The sequence below is a fragment of the Malaclemys terrapin genome, chromosome 20 (assembly GCF_027887155.1).
Source record: "Malaclemys terrapin pileata isolate rMalTer1 chromosome 20, rMalTer1.hap1, whole genome shotgun sequence".
Taxonomy (NCBI): domain Eukaryota; kingdom Metazoa; phylum Chordata; order Testudines; family Emydidae; genus Malaclemys; species Malaclemys terrapin.
The window spans coordinates 16,214,957-16,233,124 of record NC_071524.1 but is presented as its reverse complement, the minus strand read 5'-3'; the positions used below and the strand labels follow the sequence as shown (position 1 = coordinate 16,233,124).

The 18,168-nt window shown below is 55.8% G+C and overlaps 1 protein-coding gene across 1 annotated transcript; it reads left to right on the top strand.

Annotated features, from left to right (window-relative positions):
• Nucleotides 1-539: 539 nt before the first annotated feature.
• LOC128826771 (inositol-tetrakisphosphate 1-kinase-like) lies at nucleotides 540-18,125 on the top strand. The gene is made up of 10 exons (XM_054010265.1): nucleotides 540-865; nucleotides 6,082-6,106; nucleotides 8,827-8,949; nucleotides 9,752-9,863; nucleotides 10,470-10,568; nucleotides 11,347-11,387; nucleotides 12,608-12,773; nucleotides 13,267-13,334; nucleotides 13,832-13,994; nucleotides 14,337-18,125. Exons 1-10 carry the CDS (start codon nucleotides 771-773, stop codon nucleotides 14,609-14,611), a joined length of 1,167 nt encoding a protein of 388 aa, XP_053866240.1. The 5' UTR covers nucleotides 540-770; the 3' UTR covers nucleotides 14,612-18,125.
• The last annotated feature ends 43 nt before the right edge of the window (nucleotides 18,126-18,168 follow it).

The following is an 18,168-nucleotide window of genomic DNA, read 5'->3' as shown; positions in this document are numbered from 1 at the left end:
GACATGGAGCAGCAGACAGCCATGGGAGGGGAGAGATTTTCACACATTCAGCCCCTGGGGAGGTGAGCTGGGCTGTGAGATTTTCCCCTGCACCAATCTAAGCAGCCTTTGATCTTCCTGCCTCTAAATGCAGAAGAGATTGGCGCTCCCACGCATATCCTTTTGCTCAAATTTCTACCTGTGCGTGGAGGGGAATCAATCATTAGGTTTCTTCCCCGGGCTGCTGGTGCAATATGATCCGAGCACCGGCCCGGCTGACGCACAGAAAGGGGGAGACCCCTATTTTCTGCACGTACCAGGGATCAGGTGGTTGGTGGCCCAAGTCTGAGGGATGCTTTCTGGGGGAGGCTCAGCAGAAATCTCTGCTTCAGCATTTGCAAGGCACTAAATTGGACGGGGTGTAACCAACCCGATGGCATCACAGGCCACAGGTCTGGTGCTCAGCGTGCGTTTCGCGGCGTTTATCACGGCTGACAATCAGCCCCAGCCCAGGCTCAGGTAAGAGGCTGCCGGCCGCGAGTTATTAAGCAACAGGGATCGATATTTACGGCACATCAGCTGATCGGAGGAAGATAGAATTTGCCACCTTGCGTGCACCCTGCCCAGTTCCTGCTCGCAAAGGACTTTGCCACTCGGGGAGGGGCCGGCGCTTTCGGATCGAAGAGGGCAGAGGCCCGGAGGCAGCGGAGACAATATTTTCACATTTCACACACCGAGAGGTGTGGGGCTTGGTTTATTTATTTTCTCAATAAAGAGACGGATGCAAAAAGATGCCAAGCTGGAGGAAAGGGAAACGCATCGGCTACTGTCTGAACGACAAGAAGAAAAAGAAACTGAATTTCCAGGGCTTTGAGGATCTCTGCAGGTAAGGGACAGAGTCTCTGGTGCTCAGCACCTTGGGAGATCCTTGGGAACAGGGCAAAAAGAGGGGCGGGTAGCCCAGGGCGTGCACAAGGGACTGGTGAAAACTGCTGCACCAGCTACCGATCTGACTGGCTTTCTGCTTCTGAACCTCTCGCTCTGCATCTCAAGCTTTCCTCTAGCTGTGGGGTGAACTGACCCCCCTATCGCTGTGGGGTCTGAGCGCCACACCCTCTTCATGTATTTATCCCTGGGAGGCAGGACTGTTATGCCCACTGTACTGCTGGGGAAACTGAGGCACAGAACGGCTAAGGCCCAGATCCTCAAAGGTACTGATACTCCTCCCTTCCAGTCCTACCCACGCAGTCTCCATGCATTTGAGGATCTGGGCCAAGCAGGGGACTTGAAACCAAGTTTCCCACATCTGAGGTTAGTACCCCAGCCGCTGCCTCCCAAAGCCATGCTAGTTACAGGGTCTGTACCGGCTCCGTAGATTTTAACCTCACCCCCTGGTTGCATTTTGTCCCAAATGAGCCCCCAAGCAGCATACGCCTGGCACCATCGAAATGCAGCCACCTCTGGAGGGGAGCACCGCACATGGCTGAGAGTAACAATCCCCGGACCTTTATAGGGGATCTAGCGCCCACATCCTCCTGCTTCCATTGACCCCTAAGAGCTAAGCATTAATTACTGTATTAGCTGGGGCGAAAAGATTGGACATGTTGGCTGAGGGGCCAAGAGTAAATAACTACGCCCCACAGGGATCTGTAATAGCGACATAGAGCAGACGGAAGCTCAGTTGCTAAGATCACGTACAATACTTGGTGCTTACGTAGCGCCTTCCATCCGAAGGTCTCTGAACTGGGTTAGTATTGTTATCCCCATTTTACAGATGGGGAAACTGAGGCACGGAGCAGCAAGGGTCCATTTTACAGATGGGGAAACTGAGGCACGGAGCAGCAAGGGCCCCTTTGCCCCCCCTAGGGGACACAGCGAGTCACTAGCAGAGCTGGGGATAAGACCCAGGAATCTTGATTCTAGCCACTAGACCACAGTCCCCCTCCTAAACTGGAGAGAGAACCCAGGAGTCCTGACTGCCAGCCCCCCGCTCTAACCCATAGATCACACTCCCTACTGGCAGCTGGGGAAAGAACCCAGGAGTCCTGGCCATTTGATAACACGCGCCTCATAAAACTGCATGACGCCTTCCAGCTCCCTGCCCTACGTAGATCTCACTTCCCACGCAGAGCTGGGGAAAGAATCCAGGAGTCCTGGGATGGATGTAGGCTCCCAGCACGGGGGTGAATTTCACTCTGACTTTTCTTTGTGTTTTCACCTCCTGCCCCCATTCCAGCAGCCAGAATTAAATTAGCCCCAGGTCTGTTTTGCACAACAGAGGATGCGGGCTCTGGGCCCGGAGGCTCTCACCTAACACCGCCGGGCTCCGCAGGGTTGAGCTGCTCCCTGTTGGTTCAGGCCCGCTCCGGGCGTGTGTTTTTGCAACATCAGACGGTCCTTTGCCTCACTGAGGCGGAAATCTGGAACTGGCCAGTGCACGCTGCTCTGAGTCCCAGCCACCCCTGCCATCTCAAGGCAAATTACCAAGGAAGTTAGTATTATCATCCTCATTTTGCAGCTGGGGGAAACTAAGGCACAGGAAGGGGGGAGGGGCAGGAAGGGACTTGTCCCCAGTCACAGAGCCAGGCATACCCAGGGCTCCTGCCGCCCAGTCTAGTACTCCATCCACTAGGCCACGCTGCCTCTGGTTCGTATACTCTAGGAAGCAAAGGGACTTTCTGGCCAGTTGTGACGAATGTTTTTTTTTTGGGGGGGGGGGGGGGGCTCAAAGGGGCAGGCTGTTGTCTGGCCTCGGGACCCCACTAAGGCCTCCATTACCCTTCCTTCCCCAGTTAATCAGATTCCCCAGGGGAGGGGGCTGTTTTCCCAGCTACTGTGATGTATTAACAGACAGCTCAAAACAACACAACTCTCTCTGTCCATCCACAGCACACAAGCATCCCCAACTCCAAGCCCTGCCCCAGAGATCTAAGAACCTCAACCCCCACCCAGGAGGCTGCCCTTATATTCCCCCAGCAGGTCCCCTCCCACCTTATGCAACACCTTCCCCTCCACTCCTGGGCTCATTCCCTTCACCTGGGAGGCAGGCTACCTGGAGCCACGCCCTTTTAAAGAGCCAGCATCCCCCTCCCCCGCCCTGGGACAGCCTTGGTTAGGGGAAACGAGCTGCCCTCGGCTGATGTCGGGGTGGGTGGGTCTGAACCAGAGCCGCTGGGATCCCTTTCCATGGACATCGGCTCAGGACCATGGTTTGTAAAGCGCTTCAGGAGCCTTATTCATTCTGTGACTTGCAGCAAAGTCTAGAGGCACCAAATGAGATTGTGCCGGGCGCTGCACAGACGCCAACCGAGACCAGGGCCCCGTCGTGCCAGGCGCTGCCCAGACCCCGACCGAGATCAGGGCCCCGTTGTGCCGGGCGCTGCCCAGACCCCGGCCAAGATCAGGGCCCCATTGCGCCGGGCGCTGCCCAGATCCTGGCCTAGGTCAGGGCCCCGTCACGCCGGGCGCTGCCCAGACCCCGATCGAGAACAGGGCCCCGTCATGCCAGGCGCTGCCCAGACCCCGACTGAGATCAGGGCCCCGTCGTGCCGGGCGCTGCCCAGACTCTGGCCAAGATCAAGGCCCCGTCGCGCCGGGCGCTGCCCAGACCCCAGCCGAGAACAGGTACAGAGAAGGGCCACTAGGATGATCCGAGGAATGGAAAACCTGTCGTATGAAAGGAGACTCGAGGAGCTCAGGTTGTTTAACCTGACCAAACGAAGGCTGAGGGGGGATATGATTGCTCTCTTTAAATATATCAGAGGGATAAATACCAGGGAGGGAGAGGAATTATTTCAGCTCAGTACTAATGTGGACACGAGAACGAATGGATATAAACTGGCCGTGGGGAAGTTTAGGCTTAAAATTAGACGAAGGTTTCTGACCTTCAGAGGGGTGAAGTTCTGGAACAGCCTTCCGAGGGAAACGGTGGGGGCGAAGGACCTGTCTGGTTTTAAGATTAAGCTAGATAAGTTTATGGAGGGAATGGTTTAATGGGATAATATGATTTTAGTCAAAGGAACAGCGTGCCATCGCTGGTAAATAGTATAATGGCCAATGAGGGTCAGGCTGGTGAGTCTTGCCCGCATGCTCGGGGTTCTACTGATCGCCATATTTGGGGTCGAGAAGGAATTTTCCTCCAGGGTAGATTGGCAGAGGCCCTGGAGGTTTTTCGCCTTCCTCCGCAGCACGGGGCAGGGGTCACCAGCTGGAGGATTCTCTGCTACTTGAAGTCTCTAAACCACAGGATTTGGGGACTTCAACAGCAGAGTCAAGGGGAAGGGTAGGGACGGCTTTGTGGCCTGCGTCATGCGGGAGGTCAGACTAGATGATCATACTGGTCCCTTCTGACCTTAAAGTCTATGAGTCTATGAGAGATCAGGGCCCCGTCAGGCCGGGCACTGCCCAGCCACCAAGTGAGACGTAATCCCTGCCCCAAAGCACTCACTATCTAAATAGGCAAAGGGAGGATTATCAACCCCATTTTACAGATGGGGAAACCGAGGCACGCACGGACCGACGTGCGTGATCCCATGCTCACAGCATGAATCACAGAATCATTCACCCTAAGGGGCACCCCCCCTTGTGTGTATTGGTCAAAGCCTCTCAGGGTTGGCACACTAAAGGCCCACATAATAGATCTCCTTTCTCCCTCCCTTGCTCCTTATCTTATCTCTCCACCTCCCTTATCTCTGGCTTTCCCTCCTCTCCTTTCTCCCTCCCCTGTTCTCCCTCACTATCTCAGCAGGTTCTCGGGCATCGACTTGTGACGTTTGCACAGAGAAGGAATGAAAGTCCTTCTTTATTATTTGTAGCAAGACACTGCCTAGATGTCACAGAAGACATCAGGGCACTGCCCAGACCCCGACTGAGATCAGGGCCCCCCCCTCCCCCCGTACCGGGCGCTGCCAAGACTCCGACCGAGATCAGGGTCCCGATGCGCCAGGCGCTGCACAGACACATACTACATGCAAACTTGCACTGAAATAACAAAATCAGTTGTAACTCACACCTTTTGTCAATTGCATGCAAGTCTGTTTGGCCATTGATGTCAGCATAAAAGTTTCCTAGTTTGATAGCCCAACCAACTCAAATGAGGACAGTTTTATTCCAAATTCCTTGCAGACGCCCACCAAAACCTTGCCCCAGAGCGTGTGGGCCTTGTCCTCATGGGAAAGGGTTACCCTAAATCAGCTTCATAGCTGCTCCAAGGAAAGCAGCCCAAACCCCAGTGCGAAAGCCCCAGTTTCTGTTTAAGAACCGCATAGGTTCGGTTTAGCTTCCACCTGTTCCGATTTAAGCTGACGGGAAAGAAGACGGGTTTAAACAAAAACAGGTCTCCACACAGGGGTTCGCGCCAGTTTAAAGTTACGCCGTTTTGCCGCCGTTCCCGGCCTTTGCAAAGTTGCTTCCGTTAGGAGGAGAAATTGGTGCTACAAAGCGGGTGTGTTCTTTGGCGCAGCCCTGTTTATTGACAAGCAACGTACGCACAGTCCTGGTCTCGTGAGCACGGTCAAAACAGCAGCGGGCAGCTTCCTTGCACCGAAATGCCCACGTCTGCCTCTCTGTGCGCAAGAAACAGCGTCCCTCTGCGGCCTCCATTGGCAGATATCCCACAGCCTGCAGCCCAGGGAAAACGCCACACTGGGCGTGGCTTAGCTCTGACCTGCCGTGCTTTGGGCGGTAAGCCCCCGGTGTCTGCAGCCTTCTCGAGCCCAGAGAACGGCTTCATTGCTCCTCCCATTGAGCCTGAAGCAAGGAACTCAGCCCAGCGAGGCCTGTGGTTGGCTTTGGGTCAAAGGCATTAGGACCTTTCAGTACGACACCCCTTGGGAGAAAAGAATGTCACATTCGCCTCTAGATCTAAGTAAGCAAGGACAGGATTATTATCCCCGTTTCACAGGTGGGGAAACTGAGGCAGGGAGCGATTAGAAGTGATTGGCTCAAGTCTGCACAGGGAGTCTGTGGCAAAGGGAGGGGGGGTTGATCCCATGGCCCCTAGACCCCAGTCTTATAGGCTAACCACTGGGCCACGCTGCCTCTCTCAGCAGGATGCTTTGGTGCAAACCCCTGACTCAGTTTTTCTTCATTTTGTCTGCCCAGGAAACGAGGCTATGAAGTCATAGAGGTGAGTGTGAGCCGTGGGTCGCCTGGGAGCAGAGGTGTGCAGGGGAGGGGGGCGGGGGATGCTGGAGGAGCGGGTCTTATACGGGAAGCTGCCACCCCTGAGGTTTGCTACTGGGAACGTTTGGCCACGTGCCAGCAGGCTAAGCAGGGTCTGGCCTGGCTGACTGGGAGACCTTGGCACACCCTGATGTTATAGGGAGGGGCGTGGGTGACTCACGGATGAGTCAGTGCTGTTCCCAGTGCCAAGGAGAGGGTGGTGCCACAGGGCAGGATGGGGCTGACCCAGGAGGGGGCACCACCCAGCCCCTCCCTGCCCCTCCCTGCCCCCAGCTCTGCTCTGGTCCTGCCCCCAGCCCCGGCTCCCAACCCAGCCTCGGCATGGCTCTGCTCCCGGCCCTGCGCCAGCCCCCAGCTTGGCCCCCTTAATCCCTGTCCGCATCTCCCCCTTCCCCCCCAAGCTACAACCCTGCTCCTGGCTGCAGCGGGTGTGTGTGCAGATGGGGTAAGGGGGGGCATGACTCTCAAAAGTCTGGGAACCGCTGTGCTAGGGGTATGGATATCTATAGGGGAATTACTGCGGTCTTCATGCACCATGCTGGGACTCAGAGGGGAGTGCGCCCCCTTCCGAGCTCTGCTCCCTATAGCGCCCCCTAGCGCCGCATTGGGGTCAGCACTGCCCCCCCCCCCCCCGGTCTTCTTGGCCCTGCTCAGAGCAACGCGGAGCTGGCTGGAGGACCGGGGATAAAAATCAAGCGGGGGCGGAAGCATAGGTCAATGACCCAGCCGCCTGGATACCAGGGTGATGGGCACATCGCCTCCCTCTGCAGAGGGGCGGAGGGTTTAAGTGCCCGTCTTTGTTTGCCTGCGCTGGGATCGGCCCCGTCTGTCAATAAGAACTGGTTTAAACTGACAGCAGCTGGCAAAGTCCACAGAGATAAAACTAGAGCCGTTTCTGGGTGGCACCGGCGGAGAATGACCAATATGGCGCGGAGCCAATAAGGCGTTAACTCCGGTGGGCGTGAAAGAGACTGATGCTTTGTTCGCTGGTGTGTGGTCATTCCCCTCTCTCCCTCGGGTGATGAATCATCACAACGTTCAGATAGCGTGAAGGATCAGATCAATTTAGGATCCCCCGCCCTGCCACTGAAGGCATCCACCTCTGGGCCGGGGCAAGGCAGCTGATTATAAATCACTTCCCTCCACTAAACTGTATCCACTTCTGGGGAGGGACGCACTGCTTGCTTTGCCCGCTACGCTGTAGCATTACTTTGCTCAGCAGGTACTAGAATGTCCGTGTTCACTGGAGACAACTGGGTTCCTAGCGGTGCCGTGGCTGGTGGGACCAAAGGAGTAAGGCACAGCGGGGTGGAAAGTCAAAGGCCGCTGTCGGAAGAGCGGGGTGGAAAGTTTTCAGTGGCAGTTTTCTCGCCAAAAAATGCTGAGTTGTCCAAACCGAAACGTCTCCTGGGGAAGGGGGCCTCAGGCCTGGAATTTCCCTCAAAACAAGCGTCAGCAAGAATGTCACTAGCGTGGCAAACAGCCCAGCAAATAGGGGCACGCACCTGGCATTCGCGGGCCTGAAGGCACCGCTGTCACTCTTCTGACCTGCATCCCACACGCCCTAATCCCCGTTTGAACTTCAGCAGATCTTTTTTTTTAAAAAAAGCCCGTCCCAGCTTGATTTACAAATTGCCAGCGACCGAGAACCTGCCAGGACGCCCAGCCAATCGTTCCAAAGATTCGCGACCCTCCCCGTTAAAAACGCTCGCTTTCGATCCCATCTGAATTTATCTAGCTTCACCTTCCAGCCGTCACAGGGGCTGCTTGGCCTGCTGGAGTTGGGGACAGGAAAGATTGAGACATCCCCCCCCCGAGAAGAGCTAATAGCCTCAAGATCAGAATCCTCCACTAGGATGGGGAAGACCAAATTATGCACACGTGAATTTGCCTGAGTGTCAGTTAGCTCTTAATGCTGAAATCTACCGAAGCAGGTTTGCTGATATATAATTGGACCCAACAGCTACCCCCTTGGTGTTGAGTCCAGGGAGTGTTAGTTTACTCGTTTAACACTTTTCTTTTCAGATCAGCTTCTAACTTGAACAGCCTTTCTCAAATCAGGACCCCTGCTTATTCGTAACCAACCAACCATTTATTAATCCTTTAGTACCTAACACATTCATCACCCTTCCAAGGGTGCGCTTGTCTTCTGGGCAATTTGAGGAGCGGGGCTACTTCTCTTTGACGAGGGTGGCCCACCAGGGACAAGGTTTGAATAGGAAAAGCAATGGCTTAAAGCAAGTCTTTTCGAGCTCTCGTAGGCCACTTTGCTTGGCCTTTATAAAGGAGTTAAAATCTAAAATAGGGCCCCTTGGTGTCTCACTGGAGAAGGTGGACTCCACAAGATAACTGACAGCTGGTTATAATGAAAGAACAGAAGGGGAAATACAACCTTTGGAATGAAATCTCACCACTTCTTATCCTAAGTGTCTTTTCCAGAGCAGGAGTGTCTCCCAGCCCGGGGAAGTGTGGTGACCCCCTGGTGCTCTCTTCCTCTGGGTTTTTTTTTTTTTTGGCCAAACAGTTCCTAAGGTCTTGGATTCATCCTGATGAGGGCTGGGAAATGTTGGGAGATCTTGAATATTCTCATGGGACGGGTTCCCGGCCTAGCTCCGGCTCCCAGCAAAGAAAGGTTTTTAATCTCCGCTTCTCCTCCCGTCCCAGATTGACTTGGCCAAACCCCTCTGTGAGCAGGGCCCCTTTGACGTCATCATCCACAAACTCTCCGACCTGATCCTCGAGTCCGGCTACGACAGCCAGTCTCACCAGCTCATCCGCGACTTCCAGGTAAGGACTGGGGGCAGGTTAGTAGATTCCACTAGGATCGACAAGGCCATCCCCACCTTCCCTGCAATAATTCCTGCTTGAACGGGAGCAGATCTTTAAAGAAAAGAAAAAAAATCCCCTCTTGATTCAGCAAACCGCCAGCCGGGGAGAATCCACCACAACCACTGGTAAGTTCTTCCAATGGCTAATTACCCTGTTAAAAATGGACGGCTTATTTCCAGTTTGAATTTTTCCAGCTTCAACTTCCAGCCATTGGATTTTGTTAGATCTTCCTCTGCTAGACTGGAAAGCCCGTGATCAAATTTCTGTTCCCCACGTAGGTCCTTATAGAGTGGGATCAAGCCATCTTCTCTTTGCTAAGCGAAATAGATGGAGCTCTTTGAGACTCTCCCTATAAGACAGTCCTTATTCCCCCAGCTCTTCTCTGACCCTTCTCCAATTTATCAACGGCCTTTTTGAATTGTGGACACCAGGACTGGACACAGGATTCCAGCAGCGGTGCCAAATATGGAGGGGAACTAACCTCTTGACAGATACTCGCGTGTCCCCTGCTTAGGCGCACGTGGTGTCTTTGTCTCCCACTAGTGGTAGCTCTGGTTATAGCGCTCCTTAGTACAGGAAGTGACTTTTGGATTCCACTACCCAGAATGCGTAACGAAGCACTCGGATGCGTCTGAGTCTAGACAGCACCTCAGGTGCATCATTTGCAGCGAGGTGATCAACACAAACCCACTAATGGGCTTTGCGGCTTTAAACCTCCCCCGCCCCCAGGACTAATTACACATTTGCTTTGGTTCTTCAGACCTATGTGGAAACCTATTCCAGCATCATCCTCCTTGACCCATTTCCAGCTGTACGGCTGCTCCTGGACCGCTTCGAATCCTGTCGCCTCCTCCGGGAACTTCAGGATCAAGGTGTGCGATTCTGGGGTCTCCTGGTAAAGCCCGGGTGGCCAGTATCCAGTTGCGATCTTCCCCCAGAGCTGACTGAAGCAGTCCCCTCATTTGAATCCCACCCCAGAGGGCGACGCTGTCGGACCAGAGAGGAAGGCTGGCCCGGTGATCAAAGCATTAGCGTAGGCCTTCAGAATCCAGCATTCTCTGCTCTGAACCGTATTCCCTGCAGGGCAAGGTTAGAGAGGAGGTGGCCAGTGTGAATGCGGTGACTCACGGCCTGCTAACGGGAGCTGGGCCCCATAGAGCACCTGCTGCAGGCGTGGCTAAGAGCTTGGCTTTTGGCTCAGGCAGCAGTCATGTGTGGGAGTTAGGGGTTCAATCCCAACATGGGGGGGAGAGAGACCCAGTTCTGGGAACAGCTAAGAAAGCAAGGAAGGCGGGAAGGCAGGAGCTGAGTGGGGTGGGGCATGCGTCTGGGTCTGTGTGTGGTGGGGGCGGAGGCAGCGCCGTGCACATGGGCGAGGGATGGGTGGTGGAGCCTCACAGCGGGGCGGGGAGGGGGGACAGCTCACACCTATGCAAACCACCTGCTCCCCCCTTATTTCTGCCCACCCTGCTCTGCAGACAGCTGCATCTTCTCCCCGCCCTACGTGGAGCTGAACAGCGGGACCGGGAGCGAGGCGGCGGTGCGGATCCGGGAACAGGGCCTCACCTTCCCCTTAAGTGAGTGAGCCCAGCACCTCCTTAATCCTTGGGGCCGTTATACCTGAGGGGAGGGGGAGGAGAACCAGCCTCATGGCGATAGGTGCTGCTGATGAACCAGAGCACCTGAAGCCAATCAAAATACCTCCCCTCCCCGCACCTGCCCTGACACCTGTGGACCCCGCCATGCTGGTCTTGCAATCCCACCAGTGCAATGAGTTTCCAGGCCTCGGTGCTCCCCGGCTCGCCCTGCAATGCTGAGCCGTGGGCACAGCGTGGGCTGCAGCAGGGGGGATAACAGCCTGCTGCTGCTGCTGGCCTGTGGAGTTGCTCCTTTGGCGCAAGTAGTAGCGGCTCGTGCTCAAGGGGGACCCGGGTTCGAATCCTGCTGGGCGCCTGGGTGGGGCTGGTTTTTACATTCCCACCTAAGGGAACGCTGGCCAAATAAACTGCCGACTCGGGGCCTTATTGGCTGTGGGGCAAAGGGGGCTACAGGGCAGGTGCTCTTCTGAGCCAGAGCGGAGATGGGGCAGGGCTGGAGGGGGCGTGGGCAGGGCACAGCCCCCTGAGGGAGGAGGTGGGAGCTGCTGCAGCCCCCCAGCTTCTGATTGGGGGACGTGCTGGGGGGGCTCGGCTTTGGTCACACCCCCAACGTCTCGGAGGGGAGGGATTTGGGGTAGAAAGTTCCAGGTCCAGGAGCCCCATTGGCTCTTGTTGGATGAGTCAGAATCCGGGGTGCAACGAGGGGGCGGGGCTAAGTCACCTCACTCTCCACCGACTCCTCCTCTTCCTCCTTCAGTTTGCAAAACCCGGGTGGCTCACGGACCCAGCTCCCACGAGGTCAGTAGCATCGTGTCCCAGAACCTGCTCGTAACGGGTCGGCTATAGCTCCTCCTCCAGAGGATAACAGCCTACTACGGTGGCTCGCTAACAGAATTATTTTTTTAGCTCAAGCCACGGAGGCCTGGGTGGCCGCGTGAGAGGTTGTGGGTTCAAATCCCTCTGCTGACACGTTTTGGGGGGTTGGTATAAAAGCACTAGGAGACTTTGGGGTGGGAGGGTCAGAAAGGAGGGGCAAGTGCCCTCTCAACACACCAAGAGGCAATGCCAGAGATCAGGACGGGGTCAGCAGTGGATCTGCTGGGAAGTTTTTGCCTTTAGTTTTTGCTGGAAAAATCAGATTTTTGACTACACAGAAAGCGGCTGCTGCCCACCGGCAAAATCCGACTTTTCCTTGGAAAAAAAAAGAACACAGAACCCACCCACCCCTCCCAAATTTGGCCAAACACCCAAAAATTTCTATTTGGAAATGTTGCTGGGGTACTTGGTGGGAGTTGTAGTCTGAGACCTTTATTTCTTCATGCACTAGGCACTGAATTCAATCTCCCATGATGCACCAAGGTATTCTCCTCTTCCTCAGCCCCCACAGTGCATCATGGGAGCTGTAGTTCAGCCGTTTTATGCCTCCGTTCTGTCCTACGGGCTAGCTGCCCAGGCGGACTGCATCTCCCATGATGCACCGCTGTGTCTCAGGAGGGGAAAGCTTGGTTCATCATGGGAGATGTAGTCCAGCTAGGAAGCCCCACCTATTGAGGTATGAGGCACCCGAACTACAATTCCCATGAGGCACCAGGACTGTATTTCTGAGCCCTTCCCTCCCTGCCACCCATTCTCTGACCCTCCTAGTCCTCGTTATGCAGCCACCGAGGTGTGTCTGGACGAGACCATGCCTCCCAGCATGCTGTGGGGCCGGACAGCGGCTCAGTATAGGGCATTGCATGGAACTCCCCACATGCAACGAGTCGGCCCAACAGAGAGCATTGCATGCTGGGAGCTGCACCCCACTCACAGGCCACACCTCTGGCTCCAGCTGCAATTGGCTGCTGGCAAGTTGCCATGGCAACCAGGGCTCGCGGGATGCTAGTAGGGGGTGGGGCTAAGGAAGCCCCTCCCCTTTCCCCATCCCTCGAGAGAGGCCCCCTATAGACCCGTCCCCGCCCTATGGAAGTCCCTCCGTCCATTACCCTGCTCTTCTCCGCTCTCCCCGCCCACCCCCATAGATGGCGCTGATCTTCAACGAGGAGGGGCTGAGGGAGGTGAGCGCCCCCTGTTTGCTACAGAGCTTCGTCAACCACGACGCCGTCCTCTTCAAGGTCTTCGTGGTAGGCTCCTCCCACTTTGTGGTGCGCCGGCCGTCCCTGAAGAACTTCCCGCGGGGGGAATCAGGTGTGTGTGTGGACGGGGGAGAGGTGGCACCTGGGCCATCTCCTCCTGTGGTCCCTCCAGCCCTCGGTCTCCCTGCTGAGGCTGCCTGGGGCGGGCGGGGGGAGCAGTTAGCGCCAGTCCTGGGGGGGCGGTTCGGTGCCACGGGTTCCTGCCCTACTGGAGAAACAGGGCGGAGGCCCAACAAGCTCATTGCACGGATGACCCTCAGGTTTGCTCTGTACTGAGCTGGAGTCAAGCTGGGCAACCTGGGGTGAAAAAGCGTTCACGTGCCCTCGTCCCTCAGATAAGGCCCAGATCCCCAGCCGGGGTCAACCATCCGTTGCCCCACTGGGGTCAATGGGGCTAGATCCCCAGCGGGGGCAGACTGCATGGCTCTGAGCTGGTGACCACCGAGCCCAGAGTCTCTCTGGAGCCCCGTGCCGGAGAATCTCCCCGGCGCACGCTGCCTGAGCCCAGGTGAGCCGGGCTCGTGACCGCGCCCTGTTCCTTACAGCCAGGAAAAGCATCTTCTTCAACAGCCACAGCGTCTCCAAGCCGGAGTCCTGCTCCCGCCTGACCGAGGTGAGCACGGGCGCGGGGAGGCCGCAGGATGGGGCGCGGTGCCAGAGTCAGAGAGGAGTGGCTCTGAGCGGAGGGGGCGCTATGCTTCAGGGAGTGGGGTCAGGGGGTTACTGTGGGGCGCTGTCCCCCATGCCCCAGTGCGGGGCTAGGGGGCGCTGTGCCTCAGGGAGTGGGGGGAGGGGCTCACTAGGGGGCGCTGTCCCCCATGCCCCAGTGCGGGGCTAGGGGGCGCTGTCCCTCAGGGAGTGGGGGGAGGGGCTCTCTAGGGGGCGCTGTCCCCCATGCCCCAGTGTGGCCCTAGGGGGCGCTGTGCTGCAAGGCACTCAATAGAGGTTGCTTTCCCCCCCCCCGAGTTCTGTCCTAGCGGGGGGGGGTTTGTCCGTCTCCCAGAGCTATTAGCCTCACTCCCTCGGCTTCGTTCCCAGAGACACCGCGCCGGGCGTCCCTCCCAGCGACCCCCCCCCCCAAGCCCACGGTGCTCTCTGCTCTTTTGCCAGCTGGATGAGGCTACGCTGGAGCCCCCCCCGCCCTCCGACAGCGTCGTCTGCCGAGCCGTGCGGGGCCTGCGCTCCGCCCTGGGGCTCTCTCTCTTTGGGGTGGATCTGATCGTGGAGAAGCAGACAGGGCGGTGCGTGGCCATAGACGTCAACGCCTTCCCAGGTGAGAGCCTGGGGGAGGAACAGGGGCTCAGCAGGGGGCGCTTTTCCCCTCACACTCAGTGCTGGCCCCTATGCCCGGGTGTAGCACTAGGGGGCGCTGCGCTGCAGGGAGCAGAAACAGGCAGGGTGCGGCCGCTCTTGCTGAAGAGATCTCTTACTCAGCATTGAAGTGCAGCCACCTCTGGGGCGGGGCGGGGCAGCTGTTTATACAGGAATCCCTCACCCAGCACCAAGATGCAGCCACCTCTGGGGCGGGGCGGGGCAGCTGTTTAACATGCAGTGTTTGTAAGGGGCTCTGGGACGCCCTGGTACAGCCTGGATGACTCTTCGGTGGCCTCCGCAGGTTATGAAGGTGTCCCGGAGTTCTTCTCAGCCCTCCTGAACCACATTGAGACGCTGTTGGAGAGCCATGAGCAGGCGGCACGGGCCAGGGTGCTTGTGGCGGAGTATTCCCTGCACCAGCGGGTGCCACACGTGCACATGGCCCAGGAGAGCACCCACGACACCGACCCAAGAGCCCCTTGGCTGGCCAATTCCCTCGAGACGCCCAAGTCGGCACCAGCCGAGAGCAGCTTCTTGACCTTCGCCGTCCTGCCAGCCATGCTCTCCCAGCACTGACGGGGGTGCTGCACTCGGCTGGCCTCTCCGAGGGAGCAGGGAAGCGCTGGGTGTCCAAAGAGAGCAGAAGCGACGTCGTACCTATCCCAGCAGGGAAAATTCCCAAACAGCCAGCAGCTGGAGCCCTCCCCTGGGAGATCAGAGCACTGGGCCTTATACTGTGGCATCCTCATCTCTTGCCGTATGGACCAGCCCATCAGTCCATATAGTGCAGAACTGCACCTCCCTGCTTGGACCAGACCAGACCACCGGTCCATACAGTCCAGTATTGCACCTCCCTTCCTGCATGGACCAGCTCAGATCACTGGTCCATATAGTCTAGTACTGCACCTTCCTGCATGGACCAGCTCAGAGCACTGGTCCATATAGTCCAGTACTGCACCTCCCTGCTTGGATCAGCTCAGATCACTGGTCCATATAGTCCAGTACTGCACCTTCCTGCATGGACCAGCTCAGAGCACTGGTCCATATAGCCCAGTACTGCACCTCCCTGCTTGGATCAGCTCAGATCACTGGTCCATATAGTCCAGTACTGCCCCTCCCTGCTTGGATCAGCGCAGCGTTCCATACAGTGCAGTCTCTTACCTCCCTGTCTGGATCAGACCAGAGCCCTAGGCCCAATCCAGCTCAGGTCACCGGTCCGTATAGTGCAGTACTGCACCTCCCTGCTTGGACCCGACCAGACCAGACACTACGGGTCTGTATAGCCCAGGCTCTTCGCCTCCAGCACTCAGTAAACCATACCCTCATAATGCACCGCATCGCAGCTAAGGACTGACTCCCCCTGGACTGTTTCAAATCCACCAGCAAGGGGGCTGCATGTTCCAAGAACTCAAAGGGGTGGCCGAGCCACTCCTGCCCCCCGGGGGGTGATGGCAGAAATGCAGACAACGTGGGAGCCGTGGAGAATAAATCCCACTCACGTCCCAGCCAAAGGACTTGTGGTGCTAGGTTGTACTGCATGCTGGGGCCTAAGGGTGTGTGTGTGTGTGGGGGGGGGGAGATTGAGTCCCCGCTTATTAGATTCTCCTTCCTTGAAAGAAGTCTCAGCACTGAATTAAGGCAGGGGACTGCCTGCTTCCGTTTTCCAACCCCCCGTGGGTTTCCTGGCCCGTCCCTTTGCCACGGGATGCTCTCAGCCTCCGCACCCCGCAGAGCGGGATCTGACAGGGCAAACGCCGCGTGTGGAAAGTTTCATTGCAGACTATGAAGGGGGAGGGGGGCCAGAGGGCAGGAGGAAGGCTGTCCAGTGAAATAGCAAGACTCAGCTCACAGAGCTTTAAAAAAAATAATACTAAGATTTATTTAAAAAAACAACAACAATAGAGCTTCCACCATACCAGCCAGAGGTCCCTCCCAGATACTTTTCTTCCTACAGCTCTGACTCCCAGCCAGAAGCCAGGGAGTTTTATAGAGGGATTCCCTACCCAGAATCCTTTGCAGGGAAGGTAGCCCCACCCTAGTTTCTCTGGGCGATTGACAACCCATCCAGCCAATCAACTTTCTTTTCCTCATTCCTGACTCTCCAGGTCTTCCCCTCCATCGCAAAGGGCCTTGCTCTGAATTAGCTTGATCCACTTTGGAAGTGGATTAAACTAAACCGGAACAAGGTATTCTTACTCCGGATGCAGAGTGTGGATGGAAATAATCGGGAATAGTCAATCCACTTTAAATTCACACCATCTCTGCATCTGGAATAACTTTCACGTGTAGCCCAGCAACCGAGTGCCACCGTATCAGAGAAGATCGGTCGAGGTCGATCTGTTGTGTATCCAGCCAGGAGAGACATAACAATCTGGGTGTGATTCCCATGACACAGCAGTTCTGTGCCCAGCGGAGAACCTCGCCTTGTCTTGAAACTAGTGGTGGGCAAAAAACTTTCTACCAAAAACGTATTTCCGGCGAAAAATGCAGCTTCAGTAACCCCAGAACTTTTTTTTGCCAAGCTGTTTTGGTTGGGAAAAAACCCTAAAATGAAATGTAAAAAAGCTGAAAAAAATTTGAAATGTGTCATTTTGACACACAACCTCTCAGTTTTTCAGTCAGAACAATTTTTTTCCTCTCAGCCTTGTTTTGACCATAAAAGGAACGGAAATCCAACACATTAAAAAAAGTTCCAAATCGAAACGTTTCCTTCAGCCCGAAATGACATTTGTCAGCTTTTGAATTGGCCCAAAGTTTTGAAAAAAATTGTTTGGGTTTTTTTTAACCCAAAATGATTTTTTTTACCATTGTTTTGGAATTGTCAGCAAACTGAAAAATCGGTGATTCACTCCCATCTCTTTGGGACCGGCTGCCTCAGTGGCAGATCCCAGGGACCCCTTCGAAATTTGAAGTCCCTTGTCTCCGCCCCCACTGAAATATACATGTGCTTGTAAGTTTCCAGGCTCCTCACTGCCCCAGTAAATCTTGATGGCTACATTTTGATAGGATAACGTATGGGAATAAAAGCAGAGATTATTATTTTGAGGGGGTAGTAAATGTCTATCCATGTCTGGTGGGTCTCAGTAGTGGAAAGGGGCAGCTAGGAAAAATAGTCAGGATGGAGGAGTATGGAGGAGAGGGCCGTGCAGGTGAGGTGAAATCATGCAAATTTCACCTCTAATTTATCTCATTTGCATGCATATAGTATGTAAATTAGACATAATTTAGGCTCCACCTCCTTCCCGGTGTGCTGTTGGTTACTTTGCCACGCCATAGCCTGCTGAAGGAAGTGGTGAAGCCAGAGATCCCAGTGTACAGCGTGCATTAGGTCACTTGCTCAATCAGTTAATTAAGCAGCTCCGTGGGGCTCTGATTTTCTTAATGTCCCCCTGGGATACTTTTCATTATTATTTATATCATGGTAACGAGGTTCCAACCAAGATCAGGGCCTTATTGTGCCAGGCGCTGCCCAGACCCCGGCCGAGATCAGGGCCCCGTCGCGCCAGGCGCTGCCCAGACCCCGGCCGAGATCAGGGCCCCGTCGCGCCAGGCGCTGCACAGACCCCGATGGAGATCAGGGTCCCGTCGTGCCGGGTGCTGCCCAGACCCCGACCAAGATCAGGGCCCCATCAGGCTGGGTGCTACTCAGAATGTGACCAAGATCAGGGCCCCTGTTGGCAGAGGCACAGTAAGAAACAAGCCCTTGTCCCAAAGAACTCACAATCCTTATAGACAAAGGCAGGATCATTATGCCCATTTTACAGATGCAGACACCAAGGCCCCGCGAGCTGCCAGGACTTGTCCAAGGTCACACAAGAAGCCTGTGGCCAAAGCAGAGCTTAGGTATCTCCATCACACAGTATCTGCGTAACTCACCATCCTCAACGTACTTATCCTGCCAACTTCCTGCTGAGGTGGGGGAAGGTTTGTATCTCCACTGTACTGCTGGGGAACCCGAGGCACAGGGCAGCCTGGCATACGGTCACACAGGGAGTTTGTGGGGAGAGCGGGGTCGTGAACCCACATCTCCAGCGGCTGTTTTAACCCTCGTTCTGCCACTGTCCCGCCTTGAAACTTTACGTGCCGCTCCCTCCCATTCACATGATCGAAGCAGGCGCCTGTGAAAGCCCCGG